The sequence below is a fragment of the Phocoena sinus genome, chromosome 8, assembly GCF_008692025.1.
Source record: "Phocoena sinus isolate mPhoSin1 chromosome 8, mPhoSin1.pri, whole genome shotgun sequence".
NCBI lineage: Eukaryota > Metazoa > Chordata > Mammalia > Artiodactyla > Phocoenidae > Phocoena > Phocoena sinus.
In genome coordinates this window covers 17,621,288-17,639,678 of record NC_045770.1, presented here as the reverse complement: position 1 = coordinate 17,639,678, position 18,391 = coordinate 17,621,288, and the positions used below count along the sequence as shown (strand labels likewise).

Genomic DNA, 18,391 nt, shown 5'->3' with positions numbered 1-18,391 from the left:
ATGTCACACAGGAGCATACACGTACACCTTCACAAAAAGAGGAAAAGGGAAAAAAATCATAGATTTCGCTCCTAAATTCCACCTCTTCAATTTGGGATCATTCCTTGTCTATTCAGGTATTCCACAGATGCAGGGTATATCAAGTTGATTGTGGAGCTTTAATCCGCTGCTTCTGTGGCTGCTGGGAGAGATTTCCCTTTCTCTTCTTTGTTTTCACAGCTCACAGGAGCTCAGCTTTGGATTTGGCCCTGCCTCTGCGTGTAGGTCGCTGGAGGGCGTCTGTTTTTTCGCTCAGACAGGACGGGGTTAAAGGAGCCGCCGATTCGGGGCCTCCGGCTCACTCAGGCCGGGGGTTGGGGGATGGGGGAAGGAGGGGCACTGCGTGCGGGGCCGGCCTGCGGCGGCAGAGGCAGCGTGACGTTGCGGCAGAGGCCGGCGTGACGTTGCACCAGCCTGAGGCCCGCCGTGCGCTGTCCCGGGGAAGTTGTCCCTGGATCCCGGGAACCTGGCAGTGGCGGGCTGCACAGGCTCCGCGGAAGAGGGGTGTGGAGAGTGACCTGTGCTCGCACACAGGCCCCTTGGTGGCGGCAGCAGCAGCCTTAGCGTCTCCCGCCCGTCTCTGGGGTCCGCGGTTTTAGCCGCGGCTCGCGCCCGTCTCGGGGGCTCGCGCCCTCAGCCGCGGCTCGCGCCCGTCTCTGGGGTTTGCGCTTTCAGCCGCGGCTCGCGCCCGTCTCGGGGGCTCGCGCCCTCAGCCGCGGCTCGCGCCCGTCTCTGGGGTTCGCGCTTTTAGCCGCGGCTCGCGCCCGTCTCTGGAGTTCCTTTAAGCAGCGCTCTTAAACCCCTCTCCTCGCGCACCAGGAGACAAAGAGGGAAGAAAAAGTCTCTTGCCTCTTCGGCCGGTGCAGGCTTTTCCCCGAACTCCCTCCCGGCTAGTCGTGGTGCACTAACCCCTTCAGGCTATGTTCAAGCCGCCAACCCCAGTCCTCTCCCTGAGCTCCGTCCAAAACCAAAACCCGAGCCTCAGCTCGCAGCCCCGCCCGCCCCGGCGGGTGAGCAGACAAGCCACTCGGGCTGGTGCGTGCCGGTCGGCACCGATCGTCTGTGCAGGAATCTCCCCGCTTTGCCCTCCGCACCCGTCGCTGTGCACTACTCCGCGGTCCCGAAACTCCCCACTCTGCCTCCCGCAGTCTCCGCCCGCGGAGGGGCTTCCTAGTGTGTGGAAACTTTTCCTCCTTCACAGCTCCCTCCCACTGGTGCAGGTGCCGTCCTTATTCTTTTGTCTCTGTTTTTTCTTTTGCCCTACCCAGTTACGTGGGGAGTTTCTTGCCTTTTGGGAGGTCTGAGGTCTTCTGCCAGCCTTCAGTAGGAGTTCTGTAGGAGTTGTTCCACGTGTGGATGTATTTCTGGTGTATCCGTGGGGAGGAAGGCGATCTCCGCGTCTTACTCTTCCGCCATCTTCAAGGTCCCCCCTCCAAGAGCTATTTCTTGAACATTAACCATTTCAATCTTTCATTTCCTGAAATAAATAGTATTAATCATCTTGGGTTTTGCAGAAGGGGTTTTATTCTTGGAAATATTTTCATATCAATTTAAACCAATTTTCATCTTGAGTCAGATATAAAAGGCTAGGTAACCCTTCATTTCAGCTGCCTTCTCTCAAAATGTACCGGTTATTTGTACTTGTATTTCAATTTGGGATTTGTTCCTGAAAAGCCAATAATTGGATACTGGTGAAAATGTCTCAAATGAACTACAGAGCTAGAAAATCTCTCTTTCAGCCAAACCATCTCAGTTAAAGTTCTATGAACTAGCAATTCCTGTGAATATTTTAAATTTTATCACATAAACTTCAGTGGGCAATACAAAGCCATCTCATTTATCAAAGTGATGTTTCTGCTATCCTGAAAGTAAAGTCAACTTCAGAAAAGCAAATTACTTCTGTTTTAACAGTCAATGGGGTATGCATTTATCCATTGCCCTTTTCTCATATATTTAGCACATGTTTATTGAGGACCTACTATAGGCAGAGAACTTTGCTAAATCCTGTGGAGATATAAATGGATCAGGAACCCAGACCTAAAGCTCACGGTCTATGGGAAAGACAGATCCCTTCTCTGCCATGGCAACCATTGTCCATACCCAGCATTTACACCAAAGAAAGTTCTTTGACCCTTGAAGCCACTTGAGTCCTCTTAACACCCCTGTGGTTTCTCTCTTGCCTGGACAGTAATTTCTAGTAAAGTCAGGCAGTTTCTTATAAGACAGTGCCAGACTTATTTTAGGAGCCTTTTATAAACCTGATATAATTCGATATGGATAAACTTAAGTCCCTAAACATATACCCCAAATCTGAACAATGTAGGTAGATGACAAAAAGATGTGTTTTTAAAGTGGCAAAATAAAAAATGGCCTGAGCCACACATGGATGGAAAGCTTGGTACGAGTCAGTGAATTCAGCTTAGGCCACTTCAAAGTGGAATATTCAGAATAAGCAGATAATGTTTCTCTCTTTTTCTGCACTAATCAGACCACACAGAATATTAAGTTCAGTTCTGGGCACAAGAAAGAAACATTGAAGGAGTTTTCCTATTAACTAGAAAACATGGTTCTGATACATACAAAATAAACAACGTGTAATAGTCATTTTGTAAAGGTGTTCAAGCTTTCTCCATGGATAAGGAGTTTGAGGAGGAGAAGATGTCCAGTCCCCCCCGGCCAGTGTCATGGGTATGATATTCAGCTGGGCTACTGAGTCCTGCTCTTTTGCCACCACACATTTCCCCCTGATTTTGGCTAGCTGTCTCACAACTGAGTGACATTAGGGACAAGATGAAGCCCTGGGAAACATTGCAAATGCACAAAGAAAAAAATTTAACCCCAGTCTAGGAAATACCATTCATTATTGGGGTTATTCAAAAGTGAGACATTTTAACTCATCCCTTAACATGAACTTATTAAACAAATACTTGGAAAGAGAGGATGGCAGAGACAGAGAAGGGTGGAGGGAAAAGGGGAAAAAGAGGAAGAAAATGAGGAAAGTGTTTCTGAAATAATTTGTGATAATAAAAGTTGCTGACTGTGGGAGTTTTTATTGCCAGAGAGTGAGAACATAGAAGCAAAATGTCAGCTTGGCAGGAAGATGACTTTTCCCAGTGGTAGCGGTTATACTGTAAAAAGAAGGTGGATTGCAGCATTTTGCAAACAGATCGAGTTAAATGAAACAAAAAATATAAATGACTGCTTGAAGAGAAAACTTATTTACCTCATGGGAGATTCAACACTGCGTCAGTGGATTCACTACTTACCAAAAGTGGTTAAAAAGTATGTATTTTATTTTTATTTTGAAACTATAGTTGCCTTCAGAGGTTATTTTTATAGTAGAATTCTTTGCTTCCCTTTTCTGACATTTATTATTTTTCAAAATTTGCCAAATATTTGGATTTGGGCTTTTAATAAAAAGTTAAAATTTATTTTCTTCATTCACAAATATTAACATTTTCTTCCTCTTTCTCTATGCTGATAATAAGTTCAAAATTTTGTTAAGATTTGAATGCATCTGTTAAAGTTCCCTTCCCCCCACAGGCAGCAGTGCTCTTAGAGTTAGAAGTGATCTTGGCTAGAATTTTACAAATACGTGCATTAAAAATTATATCATTATTTTCCTTTTGCTAAAAGATTTATTGATTTTTTTTCCCGTCAGCCTTAAAATGTTTTGATCATCATGGAGCTGGGATCTTTAAAACACATGTGCTTCTTGATGCTGAAAGACATATTTTGATTCAGTGGAAAAAGCATGGTTATCCATTTATTACCAAAAATCTGTTCTCAGTGAAGGATGAAAATTATATCCCATGGGAAATTGACCGGGTAGCAGGAGACAATGACACAGCCATTGTCATCACTCTCGGTCAGCACTTCAGGACCCTCCCCATCAAAATCTTTATCTGTAGGGCCATCAATGTTCAAAAGGCCATTGAACATCTATTCTTGTGAAGCCCAGAGATCCTGAAAACTGAAAACACCAGGGGGATGTCTCAAAATGCAGAGATGTTTAGTGACTTTCATGGTTATATTCAGAATCTTATCATGAGGGATGTTTTTGTGGATTTCAACGTGGGTATTATTGATGCCTGGGACATGACTATTGCATATAACACTGATAATGTTCATCCACCTGATTATGTGATTGGAAATCAGATTAACATGTTCTTAAACTACATTTGCTAGAGGAAAAATACAAAAAAAGCTAGTACCAGCCATTCCCTATAGATGACCTCACTTATACTGTAAGGATGGTTTAATGAAATCCAAGGTAGGAGGAAAGAAAATAAAAATAATTTCTGTTAAAATATGCGTAACATAAAAAATTACCATTTAAACCATTTTAAGTGTACAATTCAGTGGCATTAATGACATTCACAATATTGTGCAACCACCATCTTGATCTATCCCCAGAATTTTTCATCATCCCAAACAGAAACTTCGTATCCATTGAACAATAATTCCCCTCCCCCCAGGCAACCACCATTCTACTTTCTGTCTTTATGAATTAAACCATTCTAGGTAGCTCCTATAAGTGGAATTGTATAGTATTTGTCCTTTGTACTGGCTTATTCCACTTAGTATAATGTCTTTAAGGTTCATCCACGTTGTAGCCTATGTCAGAATTCCCTTCCTTTTTTAAAGCTGAATAATATTCCATTGCATTATGTGTATATCACATTTTGTTTATCCATTCATCTGTTGATGGACACTTGGGTTGTTTCCATCTTTTGCATATTGTGAATAATGCTACTATGAAGAGGAAACCAAATTTGTAAGATTGTTTCCAGTACTGAGTATGATGACAGAACAGCAAAACATCATCATTCATAGTTTGATTTTAAGAAATGTAAGGCCTGGAAAGGAGCAGTCTAAATGATTCAAGTTTACAGAAAATGTGAAATGTAGGAGAAAACTTAGTGAAATCATAATAACAGTCTTTGTGCTTAAGATAATTATTTGAAATTTGGTAAACAGTTTTTCTCTAGATTTCAGTAAAATCAGGAATCACAGTCCAAACCCACAAACTCATTGAGACAAACCAACTAGTATTATGTTAATGTACAGACCCTACAACCCTGGTTCTTGCTGATCTTAAAAGTATGAGATGAGATCCCCTCCAGAGGACCTCAAATGACTTTATAAGCTTTGTCTCTAAACTGTCCTCTCAGAATAAAAGTATCCTCCATTTCTATTAATATACTTGAGGTCACATGAGTGGAAATATTGTTACTCCAGGGTGATTTCTTTGTTTGGACTGTGTTTCTTAGGGAGAGGAAGTGAAATTATAGCACTGTAACATCAGTATAAAGGTCAATCCATACAGCTTAGGACGAGGCTCCTCTAAATAAGGGAACACACATTAGAAATCTTTTCTTTTGGTTCTAATTCTTCGCCCAGGAAACTTTCAAAATAAACCTAATCGTTCTTCCAATCATTGCACTCTTAAATGCTTATATGACTTATCATTGTCCCACCAAAGTTACCTTAAGTTTGTTTAACCTAGTTCTGAGTTGATAGAGTTTCCAGTTTTGTTACCATTACTCTTCTCTGATTGCACTGAAGTGTGTCTGTGTCATTCCACAGCATGTTTCTACCCCATCTCTCTCCTCAACAAATTGAATGCTCTAATTTAAATGTGATAAATAAGCATCGAAAAATGAGGGTCTATTACTTCACTTGTTCTAAAGCTGAACTGTACAATATTATAGCCATTAGTCACATGTGGCTGTTTAAATTAAAATTAAATTAAATTAAAAATCATTTCCTTGGTTGCACTAATCATATTTCATGTTCAGTAGCCACATGTGGCTAGTGGTACTGTACTGACAGCACAATATTTACTTACATTTGTTTCTGGAGACTATTTTTTAACGTTTTGTTGTAGTATTTGAATGTGTTTTTAATAATAAGGCCAATGATATATTGTCGTTTTTTACGGTGAGTAAAAGAATTATTAAATGTTGCTAAGTGTCAAACTCTTGACTTTTAAGCCATTTTCTTCTGGTTCAGTCTTTTAAAGAAATCCTGGTATCTATATAGTTCATAATTCTTTGGCCTTGAAGTGATAGCCTCAGATTATTACAGATATTGACTATGTTGCTTGTGTATTTACAAGACTTGTGCAAGCCATTTGAAATGTAAAGATGTTCTTTACTGGTATTATCAAGTCTCTTTCAAAAGCCCATGTATGTACAAGGAATGAAACTAGAAATCAATAACAAAAGGAAAACAGGAAAATTCACAAATACATGGAAATTAAACAGTGGACTTATTTTTTAACATCTTTATTAGAGTATAATTGCTTTACAATGGTGTGTCAGTTTCTGCTTTATAACAAAGTGAATCAGTTATACATATATATATGTCCCCATATCTCTTTCCTCTTGCATCTCCCTCCCTCCCACTCTCCCTATCCCACCACTCTAGGTGGTCACAAAGCACTGAGCTGATCTCCCTGTGCTATGCAGCTGCTTCCCACTAGCTATCTATTTTACGTTTGATAGTGTATATATGTCCATGCCACTCTTTCACTTTGTCACAGCTTACCCTTCCCCCTCCCCATATCCTCAAGCCCATTCTTTCTTAGGTCTGCATCTTTATTCCTGTCTTGCCCCTAGGTTCTTCTGACCATTTTCTTTCTTTCTTTCTTTTATTTTTTAGATTCCATATATATATGTTAGCATATGGTATTTGTTTTTCCCTTTCTGACTTACTTCACTCTGTATGACAGTCTCTATGTCCATCTACCTCACTACAAATAACTCAGTTTCATTCCTTTTTATGGCTGAGTAATATTCCATTGTATATATGTGCCACATCTTCTTTATCCATTCATCTGTTGCTGGACACTTAGGTTGCTTCCATGTCCTGGCTATTGTAAATAGAGCTGCAGTTAACATTTTGGTACATGACTCTTTTTGAATTATGGTTTTCTCAGGGTATATGCCCAGTAGTGGAATGGCTGGGTTGTATGATAGTTCTATTTTTAGGTTTTTAAGGAACCTTCATACTGTTCTCCATAGTGGGTATATCAATTTACATTCCCACCAACAGTGCAAGAGTGTTCCCTTTTCTCCACACCCTCTCAAGCATTTATTGTTTCTAGCTTTTTCGATGATGGCCATTCTGACCGGTGTGAGATGATACCTCATTGTAGTTTAAACAATGGACTCAAACGATTACTGGATCAAAGAAGAAATCACAAGGGGATTTAGAAAATATTTGGAGGCAAGTGAAATAGAAACCACTATATGTCAAAACTTATGCAATACAGTGAAAGCAGTGCTAAGAGAGAAGTTTATTGTGGTAAATATTTACACTAAAATAAGAAGGAAGTTCTCAAATCAACAAACTAAACCCAAAGTGAGTAGAAGAAAGAAAAGCATAAGGACTAGAGCAGAGATAAATGAAAGAGGTAAAAGGAAAACAATAGAGAAAAAATCAACAAAAGCAAGAGTTGATTTTTTTTTGAAAATATCAAAAAAGTTGAAAAGTGCTTAGCTAGACTAAGAAAAAAAGAAGAATCAAATGAAGTTAGAAAGGAAAGAGAGGACACTACAACTGATGTTACAGAAATAAAAAAGATTATGAGACTGCTATGAACAATCATCAACCAACAAGTTGGACAACCTAGAAGAAATAAATAAATCCCTAGAAACATACAACCTACCAAGACTGAATCATGAAGAAATAATAAATCTGAACAGACCTGTAACTACGCTGAACACAAACAGTTCTTTAAAGCACTAATGAAAAACTTCTCAACAAAGAGAAGCCCAGGACAAGATGGCTTAACTGGAGAATTCTACCAAAGATTTAAAGAAGAAATAATACCAATCCTTCTCAAATCGTCCCAAAGTATAAAAGAGGAGGGAACATTCCCTCTGAGTGTTCAATGAAGCCAACATTACCAGATACCAAAACCAGACAAAGAGACAACAACAACAATGACAACAGAAACCACTACAGATCAATATCCTTGATGAACAGTAATACAAAAATCCTAAACACAGTAGTAGCAAACCGAATTCAACAGCATATTAAAAGAATCATACATCATGATCATACATCATTTATATCTGGAAACAAGGATAGTTCAACATACAAAAATCAATCAGTGTAATGTACCACATTGATAAAAACTTGATTTTCTCAATCAGTGCAGAAAAAATATTTGACAGAATTCAACACCATTTCATGATAAAAACATTAAACAAACTAGGAATAGAAGGAAACTACTTCAACATAATAAAAGCCATATTTGAAAAGCCCACAGCTAACACCATATTCAACATGGAAAGACTGAAAGCTTTTCCTCTAGAATCAGGAACAAGGCAAAGATTCAACATAGTATAGGACATTCTAGTCAGAGCTATTAGATAAGAAAAAGAAATAAAAGGCATACAAATTGGGAAAGAAGAAACAAAATTATCTCCATTTCCAGATGACATGATCTTATATATAGAAAATCCTAAAGATTCTACAAAAATACCTGTTAGAACTAATAAACAAATTCAGCAAAGTTGTAGTATACAAAAATCAACACTCAAAAATCAGTTGCAGGCTTTCCTGGTGGTGCAGTGATTGAGAGTCTGCCTGCTGATGCAGGGGATGCAGGTTCGTGCCTCGGTCCGGGAAGATCCTGCATGCCGCAGAGCGGCTGGGCTCGTGAGCCACGGCCGCAGAGCCTGCACGTCCGGAGCCTGTGCTCCACAACGGGAGAGGCCACAACAGTGAGAGGCCCGCGAACCCCCCCGCAAAAAGAAAACAGTCCTATTTACTATAGACTCAAAAAGGAATTAAATATTTTGGAACAAACTTAATCAAGGAGGTGAAAGACTTGTACACTAAAAAATAAAAAACATTGTTAAAAAAAATTCAAAGAGGTTACAGATAAATGGAAAGGCATTGCATACTTGTGGATTGGAAAACTTAATATCAAAATGTTCATACTTCCCAATGCAATCTACAGACTCAATGCAATACTTATCAAAATTCCAATGGTATTTTTTTGTGGAGATAGAAAAAAATTCTAAAATTCATATGGAATCTCAAGGGACCCTGAATAGCCAAAACAATCTTGCAAAAAAAAAAAGTTGGAAGACTCAGACTTCCTGATTTCAAAATGATACTACAAAGCAGTAATAATTAAGGTGGTGTGGTACTGGCATAAAGATAGATATATAAGCCAATGGAACAGGATAGAGAGTATAGAAATAATCCCTTGCATATATGGCCAAATGATTTTTACCAAGGGTGCCAAGCCTAAACAGTAGGGAAAGAACACCAAGGGTGTTGTGGAAACTGGATGTCCACATACAACACAATGAAGTTGGACCCTTACCTTACACTGCATACAAAAATTAACTCAAAATTGATTAAAGACCTAAACTATTAACCTTCTAGAAGAAAACATAGGGGAAATCTTTAGGACTTTAGATTTGCCAATGATTTCTTTGATGTGACACAAAAAGCACAAATAACAAAATAAACAGACAAATGGGACTATACCATGAACTTAAAAACTTATGCATGCCAAAGGAAACAATGCATGAAAAGATAGTCTAAAGAATGGGAGAAAATAATTGTAAATCACACATCTGACAAAGATTAATATCCACAATATATAAGGAATAGCTACAACTCAAAAAAAAAAAAAAAACAACCCTGATTATAAAGCGGGCAAAGGATCGAGGCTAGAGTCACGCTTGGGTATCAGCCATTGTCTTAGTGTGCTAGAGTCCTCAAAGAGTAGCTGCTGACCTTATTCACTGGCTGTGGCCCTCATGGCATAGTCAGTCACCAGGTTAGTGACATGCATCAGAGAAAAATAATGGGCAAAGGAATCGAATAGATATTTCTCCAAAGAATATATACGAATGTCCAATAAGCATATGAAAAGATGCTCAACATCAGTGATCATTAGGGAAATGCAAATCAAAACCAAAATGAGACATCACTTCACACCTATCAGGATGGCCACTATCAAAACAAGTGTTGGTGAGGATGCAGAGAGAAGTTGGAACTCTTGTGCACTCTTAGTGGGAATGTAAAATGGTGCAGTTATTGTGGAAAACAGTATGGAGGTTACTCAAAAAATTAAAAATAGGTTTACCATATGACCCACTGATCCTGTTTCTGGTTATATCCAGAAGGACTGAAATCAGGATCTCAAAGAGATATGTGCACTCTCACGTTCATTGCAGCATTATTCACAATAGCCAAGATGTGGAAACAATCCAAATGCGCACCAGCAAATAAATGAATAATGTGATATATACACGCAATGGAACATAATGGAAGTCTTAAGAAAAAAAGGAAATCCTGTCACATGCTACAACATGGATGAACCTCAAAGAAATTATGCTAAGTAAAATAAGCCAGTCACAAAAGGACACATAGTGTATGATTCCACGCATATGAAGTATCTAAAGTAATCAAAATCATAGAAACAGAAAGTACCAATGTGGTTACCAAGGTGGGAGGAGAGGGAACCAGTATTTAGTGGGTGTAGAGTTCTGGTGTTGCAAGACAGAAGTTCTAGAGACCTGTTATACAACAATGTGAATATACTTAATGCTACTGAACTGAACATTTAAAAATGGTTAAGGTGGTAAATTTAATGTTATGTGTTTTTTATCTGACGTATGTTCTTTCCCTTTCATAGCAAATAAACAATGTTGAGATCCAGAGCAGTTCATTTCTTTGCTTAACATGTTAAAATGAAATAGTCTCAGTCGCTCAGTAGCTGTTAGTGACTTGAATTCTTAATTTTCTTTCATAATAAGTCAACATTAGGAGGCATATTGTTAAAAAAGAAAACTGTTCTGTTAGTAAAGCAGCATGTGAATTGGCTTCAGGTAAAGTCTTGTTGCACACATAGCTGCTGTCTTAGTAGGAGTAATCCCAATGCCCTTTTCCATTCTACACCACAGCTCACAAAATAACTTATATGAAAATTCTTCCTCTACAGCACGTTTTCAATGACAACCAGAAGCAAAAAATCATCAAGTGCTTCAGCCTCTTAGAAATGCTGCACAGATGCCAAGAGCTTATCATACCCCACATATCAATCACTTCAACTTACTGTAAAGCAAAATGTGTTCTAATATATACCATACAATTCACATTATATGCTATTGATATTGTGTTTGCACAAGAGTATCATTTGACAAAGGAATTTTGCCAACAGTTCCATCTGATTTAGCACTAACCATATTTGTCATTAACTTGTGGTTGGCTTTATAAACTTCTCATCAGTGGTTTGACATGTACCTTTTTTCATTATCAGGAGTTCAATGCTGAATGATACCTTAGTAATTCTAATCTTTCCTTTGACTTCATTGATAAAATTCATCAAGTTTGTACTGGAAGGCAATATTTTGTTCCTACTCTGGAAAAAAGCTGATTGCTTTAGCAGAGAGGTGACTGTGCTTTCTCTGATGATCATATAAAATCTTTAATGGCTTTAGTCCTCTGTGTTAGGAGCTTTTTTATATATATAGGTGATAGAAATCCACCTCAAAGTAGCCTAAGGAGGGTGGGAAGGAACGTATTGACTCATAACTAAAAAGTACAGAAAAGGCAGAAAAATTGAGGAATGTTGCCTCCAGATGCTTAAAGAGCATTGTTAGGACTCTGTCTCTCCCTTACCACTTCTTGGCTCTGTGTTTCTCTGGTGGTTTCATTTTCAGGCAGGATGTTTACATGTGATAGCTGAAAGGTTGCATGATCCTTGTGACTTGGGATCCCAGAAGAATAGAACCCTCTTCTAGTGTCTATATATAGATAAAAAACATAGAGAAGACTCTGGTTGTCCTGTTTAGGTCACATGTCCATGTTGGACCCAATGACAGTGGCCCAGGGTATAAATGATTTTGATTATCAAGCCTAGACCATATGCCCACACTTATGGCCAGATTCTATTGCTAGAAGTGAAGGAAAGAATATAAACACAACATATTTTTCTTTTACTGCAGATGTATTTTTTTAACATCTTTATTGGAGTATAATTGCTTTACAATGGTGTGTTAGTTTCTGTTGTATAATAAAGTGAACCAGCTATACATAAACATATATCCCCCTATCTCCTCCCTCTTGCATCTCCCTCCCACCCTCCCTATCCCACCCCTCTAGGTGGTCACAAAGCACCGAGCTGATCTCCCTGTGCTATGTGGCTGCTTCCCACTAGCTATCTATTTTACGTGTGGTAGTGTATATATGTCCATGCCACTCTCTCACTTCCTCCCAGCTTCCCCTTTCCCCTTCCCCGTGTCCTCAAGTCCAGTCTCTACAACTGCGTCTTTATTCGTACCCACTGCAGATGTATTTGATGAAGTCTCATAAAAAATAATAAAAATAATACCCAAGGGGCAAATAGATTATTGATTCTGTAAAATTTAATTATCAGAGATTTGTGGTTGTATTTTTTTGTACTTTCTTTTTTACTTAATTGCATAAAATCACCACATTCGCAGATATTTGGAAAGAAGCTCTTCACTTTATGTCTAAAATTATTTTGAGTTGAAGTATTTGTCACTAATTTTTCCACTACATTTAATTTCAATAATCCACTCTTAAACCTTTGAGTTATTTATTTGTGTAGTGAGAATCTAAAATTATATAATAGAAACCAATAAAATATAAATTTAACATAAACAAAAATACTCTGAAATGATATAAAAATATGTTCATGAATCCCAAACTGCACCATGTTAACTGAATATTAGTCAAAATTCAGTGACCAAACAGACCTTATGACTCATGCACCACCTTTGAGTAAGAGATTTTTATTAAGAATATGGAGAAATTTGGGGAAAATCATAATTTTGCCTGATAATTATATCAAGTCTTTCATGGCTTTAGTCCTCTCTATTAGACAAGATTTTCTTTAAACGGGTGATAGAAATCAACCTCAAACTAGCCTAAGCAGGGGTAGGATAAAATGCATTTCATTTCAAATCTATGAAATATAAGTAAAGAAAATATCTAAGTGTTTTTCTTTGAGAACTACTCAAACACCTCCTGACCTCTTGCTAAACTACCACAAGCCACACTCTGAGAATTAGTGCTTTCTCCTACAAGGGTATTTTCAAAGTCGCCTCCTCCAAGAGCTTGGGTACCACAACTATCTGTGAAGCTTATAAAAGACGTTGATTGACAGACTTAATTCTGACTAACCAAATAAGGCTTTTCCTGGGGGATGCTCAGAAGTCTCTATTTTTAAATAGTCACTGTAACATACCCATCTTGGCATCTGGCAATGGGATTAATTTAGGAATCACACCCTAAAGTATTCTCTCTCCACTCTATTCCCTGAGGTCAAGCCACTTAACTTGTCCATTTGCCCTGTCTGTATCCCTCCTCGGTTCTCATCTAAACCTATCACATGGCTGAGTCCTCACCACAGGATACTGTGGGAAGCAGTCCCCCAAAGAGGTAACTCATGATCCTTGTGGAAGTTTTATCAGCAGGTAGGACAAGGAAAAGCAGCTTTAGTGGGGCCTGATCACCAGGCAGTTTGTCTCTACCCTCACCTGCTCTGGATCCAATTAAACTAGTTGTCTATGCCTCCTCTTCTACTGCACTTCATGAAAAAAGGAATTCTGGTGCTCAAGGAAGGTCACTCCATTTCCTACATAAAAGTTACCCTAGGAATAAGGGAGGGGTGATGAGGGATGAAATAAAAATGCTCTGAAATATAGGTGGGTATATGTTTCTTGTCTCTTCTATGCATCTCTGTCTTCATTATCGGGGTCTCAGATATATTACACAATATGTCCTTCCTGCAAAGTACAACCTGGGCAGAGAAATAAGTAAGCGGCAGTTTTCAAGGATTTGGCCAGCATATATTGAGATGCAAGCTGAGGGCTTCCTGGTGGCCAAGCAGGGAATGGTCAGTGCTGCTTCTATAGTCTTAAGCAATTCAGCTCTGACCCCCAAGCTGCAAATCTCACTAAGCCAAATGAGAGCTCTGTGATTGAAAAGATCTTCCCTACTCAGAAGGCTGTTTGGTATCAGGTCATTGTCACTAGGTTATACACTTAGGGAGGAGGTAGGTGGTGTTCCATACTTTAAGCAGTTGGTGAAAGTATTCTTTCCACCTGCAAAGAGCCCTTTCAATAAGGAGAATGGAAATAAATAAATAGGTTCTGCCTTTTTGCATATCTGCTGTTAGGTTAGGAATCAGCAAATTGATGGCTGTCAGCCAAACCCAGCCTGCAGCCTGTATTTATACAGCCTGGGGGACAGGGGCTAAGTATGGTTTTTGCCTTTTTAGGTTTGTAAAAATAAAACAAAGAAGAATATATGACCCACAAAGCCTAAGATAGTTACCATCTGGCCCTTTACCGAAAAATTTGCTGACCTTTGGCTTAGAGTCCTTTTAGACTGGTGTACCTGGTAACTTCCTGGCTGGCCCTCCTCTTAATTGGACTCTCCCTGGACCTACCATGAAGACCAACGGAGAGTCATTTCTGACCTAGTTCACATACCTGTCCTCCATTTACCAAATCCCACTGGTGTGCAAGTAAATGTTCAACAACCAGCAATCAGAACAAAAAAGCCCTGATTTGTAGCATCTGCCGGTTTCTGTGGTGTAAATACTCCCCTCCATGGCTGGTTTCAAGCTACCAGCATGATGTTACTGAGCACAGAATTGGGAAGAAAGGCACACATCAGATCTCACTAGATGGTAGGAGCTGACTCCAGCAACCACTGCCCAGTCCTGAGAGGTGTGAGGCATCTGGAGTACTGGAAAGAGAATCATTCCCTGGTTAAATATTCTTAAATTCAAATCAAGTCATCACTACTTAACTAGTTGGATGACCTTCAAAAATTCACTTAACATCAACGAGCTTGTTTTTTCGTGTGCAAATTTGAAATAATGCGACATTATTATCTCAGAGAGAAGGATTTGGGAAGAGTGAGAATAGGTACAAGCAAACATACCACACAGCATTTGGGACACACCTTCCCCACTTTTCCTCCACTGGCCCCATAGTAGGGTGGAGGTTTCCTCTTCCCTTCTCCATCTTCTCTACAGCTCACTCTGCTTAGGCCAGGACTGGATAGGAGTCCAGTGGACCCTCCTTCTGGGTCTGTTGTGGAGGTGTTTGGGCCCCAGGAAAAGTTTGAGGTCTGAGAGAGTTGGCTGGGGCCTTATGAGCAGGACAAGCGCAAAACTTTGGGTGGGTTGTCCTGAGGATGTCCTTCAAAAGAGAAAATAGTCACTGGATTCCACTTTAAGGGCTGAGTTCCAGTCTTATTTTGCTCTGTATCTACCATGGCTGGCACAATTGCATGGAAATAGGAGCCATTCAATATATAATTGCTGGATGAGCGAGTGAATGCTGATTGTATCTGCCAATAAATGAATGCAATCCTGATCAAATACTGCTTAAGAGACTGGGCTGTGAATAGTCTGAATTTGAATACAGCTTTGTCCCTTACAAGCTCTGTATCTTTGGACAACTTACTTAACCTCTCTGGACTTCAGTTTTATCATCTATAAAACAGATAATAGTATCTACTTTCAAGAACTGATTTAAAGTATTTACTAAAATAAGTCTGGAACAATATAAGTGCTCAACAATGTAAGCTATTATTATCTTTCTCATCAAAGTCAATGTTAACAACTAACACTCATTGATACCCCCTATGCCTCATGCTCTTCTTTTAATCTATTAGTCGGTTCATCATTTCAAGGAAAGGAGGCCACAATACTATAGAAACACTCTAATATGTCATGATGCCTAATTTTAATAGAACAGATTCATCGTAGCCAAATATTTCTATTCTTTTGGTCTCTCATGCTCATCCGATTTAAGAAGCAAAGGCTGTGATGAAATCAAAACAAGTCTGAATTATAGCAGCAAAAGGTGTTAAATCCTGATGCCCACTCTTGCCTCTGAAATGTTCTCTGCCTCACAGACATGTCTGCTCTTATCTCATCTATGTCACTATTCTTAATTCTTAGACTTTATACCTTGGGTAAGATATAGGAGAGATAATGGTTAAGAAACAGAATGTTCTTCTGTAAATATTATGATATGGTCATTTTGATGCTTTGTGGAACCGGTAGTATGGGGTAGCATTCAACTTTTAGCCTTTATTTCTCCCAGTAACTAATGTGAGAAATGAATCTTCTCCCAGGATGGCCAGCCTTCACCCCACACCTGGACATAGTCTCATTCCTGACCTCTTAGATAAAGTCTAAGAATTAAGAATAGTGACATAGATGAGATAAGAGCAGACATGTCTGTGAGGCAGAGAACATTTCAGAGGCAAGAGTGGGCATCAGGATTTAACATCTTTTGCTGCTTTGTAGTCCAAATATTTTACTAATGCCAACTTTATTGTGGGCAACTTGCTGTTAAATCCTGCAATTAATCTTTGGTTTATAATTAAGTAACTGGATTTAGATTTTGGCTTAAATTTGTGGCTTTCTTGCTTTTGAGTTGGGCTGTACCTCGTGTAACAACTGGCACCATAAAATACCCAATGTCTTGAACCACTTTGGCTTAGGACAATTGCCTTGCTCCATTAGCAAAACAGTAGACAATATTCTGGGAAATGTGGCATAATTCTTCAAATTTTCATCCATAAAAATAGAAGAAATAATCCTTATTGATGTCACTAGTGGAAAAAAGTATAACAGAATCAAAGGCCATGTCAAAACTAAGAAATGAATCAAGAGTCGGACATGGAATAAAGTAAGGGCAAGGTAACTCTCAGAGTTGGGACTTGCAGATAGGTTACAGGTGATGGATGAATTTGGTAGCAATTTTACTCACAATAAAAGCTTTTGAAAGAACCAAGCTAGTCTGCCTCTGTTTCTTTCTTTCTCTCTCCCTCTCCCTCACCCCTTTCCTCCCTCTCTCTCCCCTCTCTTTCTCTGTTTCTCTCTTTTTGTCTCTGTCTCTCTGACTCTCTCTCTCCTCCCTTTTGGTGGACAGGGATATGTAAATGTCAAAATGTAGCCTAAAACCAACTTTTAAAAATTTTATCTACATTCTAAAAATGGTCCTGAGGTTATTTGTGTTTGCTTTTTGATTTACTTATATCCAATACTTTTCCATCCCTGCAATGTCTGACATTTCTTAACAGTTCTTTTCCTAGTCCCCTACACTCAATATCACACACTATCCTTTTTACGTTGGAAGGTAATTCTGAGTTCACCTCTCTCCTGATTTTTTTTTTGCAGGCTTCTAGCAGCCATGAATAAACTTTCACATGTAATACTTAACTCTTTTTATAAACAGAAATTGTACAATAAAAACTGAGGTCCCCTTCCATTTAGGGGTCCGAAAAGGAATTCAAGGGGCTCTCACTGGTCAAATATGGGGCAATGTGAACTCCGAAAAGAATGACTGCAATTGTTTGAAGCACATTGAATATATAAAAGTCTCCGAGTTTATGGGACAGAGGGAGAGGGAGTGAGAGAGAGAAGAAATCTCATTTATCATCACTGGAGGTAGGAAGCACAGAAACACCTTACTCTAAATGTTGATAATTAAAGTTAAAGAATTCGCATTCATCTTGCTTTTCCTGTGTGAATTATATTCAGGGAAATCAAAGAGCTTGAACTGATGAAGGAAAGTTCTACTTAACAGAATTGTTCCAGGGAATAAATGTGGAAAGAATTAGAAAATCACCAGCTTTTAAGCTCCCAATGAATTTGTCTATTTAGATAATAATTATTAATAGATGCTAAAGTAATTACAGATATTCACAAAGTGCCCAAACATTGCCCCACAAATTACTTACTGGCTGTAAGAGGAAAGTGCATCTACATAATGGGGAAGCCAGCCTGCCACCACCCAAACCCACTCAGCATCACTACAAGCGGGACAGTAGGCAACTACATGCCTTCTGAACACGTCATGCAACATGAAGTGTTTTTGTCCAAAATGTTGAACCAGAATCTAATTGAGCCTTCAGATCTATTTCTAGTTTATAGGAAACCTAGAAGTGTAATGAAACAAATTAACTAACACCTTGGGGAAGCAATAAGAAAATTCAGAAGATGGGTTATTCTGCAGAACAACTGCCTCATTTTTCAACAAGTCAATGTCAAAAAAGCAAAGGAAGTTGTGAGATAACTGTTCTAGACTAAAAGAGATTTAAGATGTAGAATGGTGGTTGCCAGTGGTGGGGGGTGGAGCAATGTGAAGTTGTTCAGTGGGTATAAAGTTTCAGTTACACCAGATGAATAAATTCCAGAGAACTTCTGTACAATATCATGCCTATGGTTAATCCTACAACGTGCAATTAAAAAATTAAGAGAGTAGATCTCATGTTAACACACACACACACACACACACACACACACACAACACAAACTAAA

At 39.0% G+C, this 18,391-nt stretch overlaps 1 protein-coding gene and 1 non-coding gene across 2 annotated transcripts in view; both read left to right on the top strand.

Annotated features, from left to right (window-relative positions):
- Positions 1-4,227, top strand: part of NXPE2 (neurexophilin and PC-esterase domain family member 2) — a 70,236-nt gene extending 66,009 nt beyond the window's left edge. Inside the window, 2 exon segments of the mRNA XM_032639805.1 lie at positions 3,107-3,320; positions 3,701-4,227. Coding sequence (XP_032495696.1) covers positions 3,107-3,320; positions 3,701-4,227 — 741 coding nt within the window.
- Positions 4,228-9,733: 5,506 nt separating this feature from the next.
- Positions 9,734-9,863, top strand: LOC116758870. The gene has a single exon (XR_004351258.1). It is a non-coding gene; the product is annotated as a small nucleolar RNA SNORA3/SNORA45 family (small nucleolar RNA).
- The last annotated feature ends 8,528 nt before the right edge of the window (positions 9,864-18,391 follow it).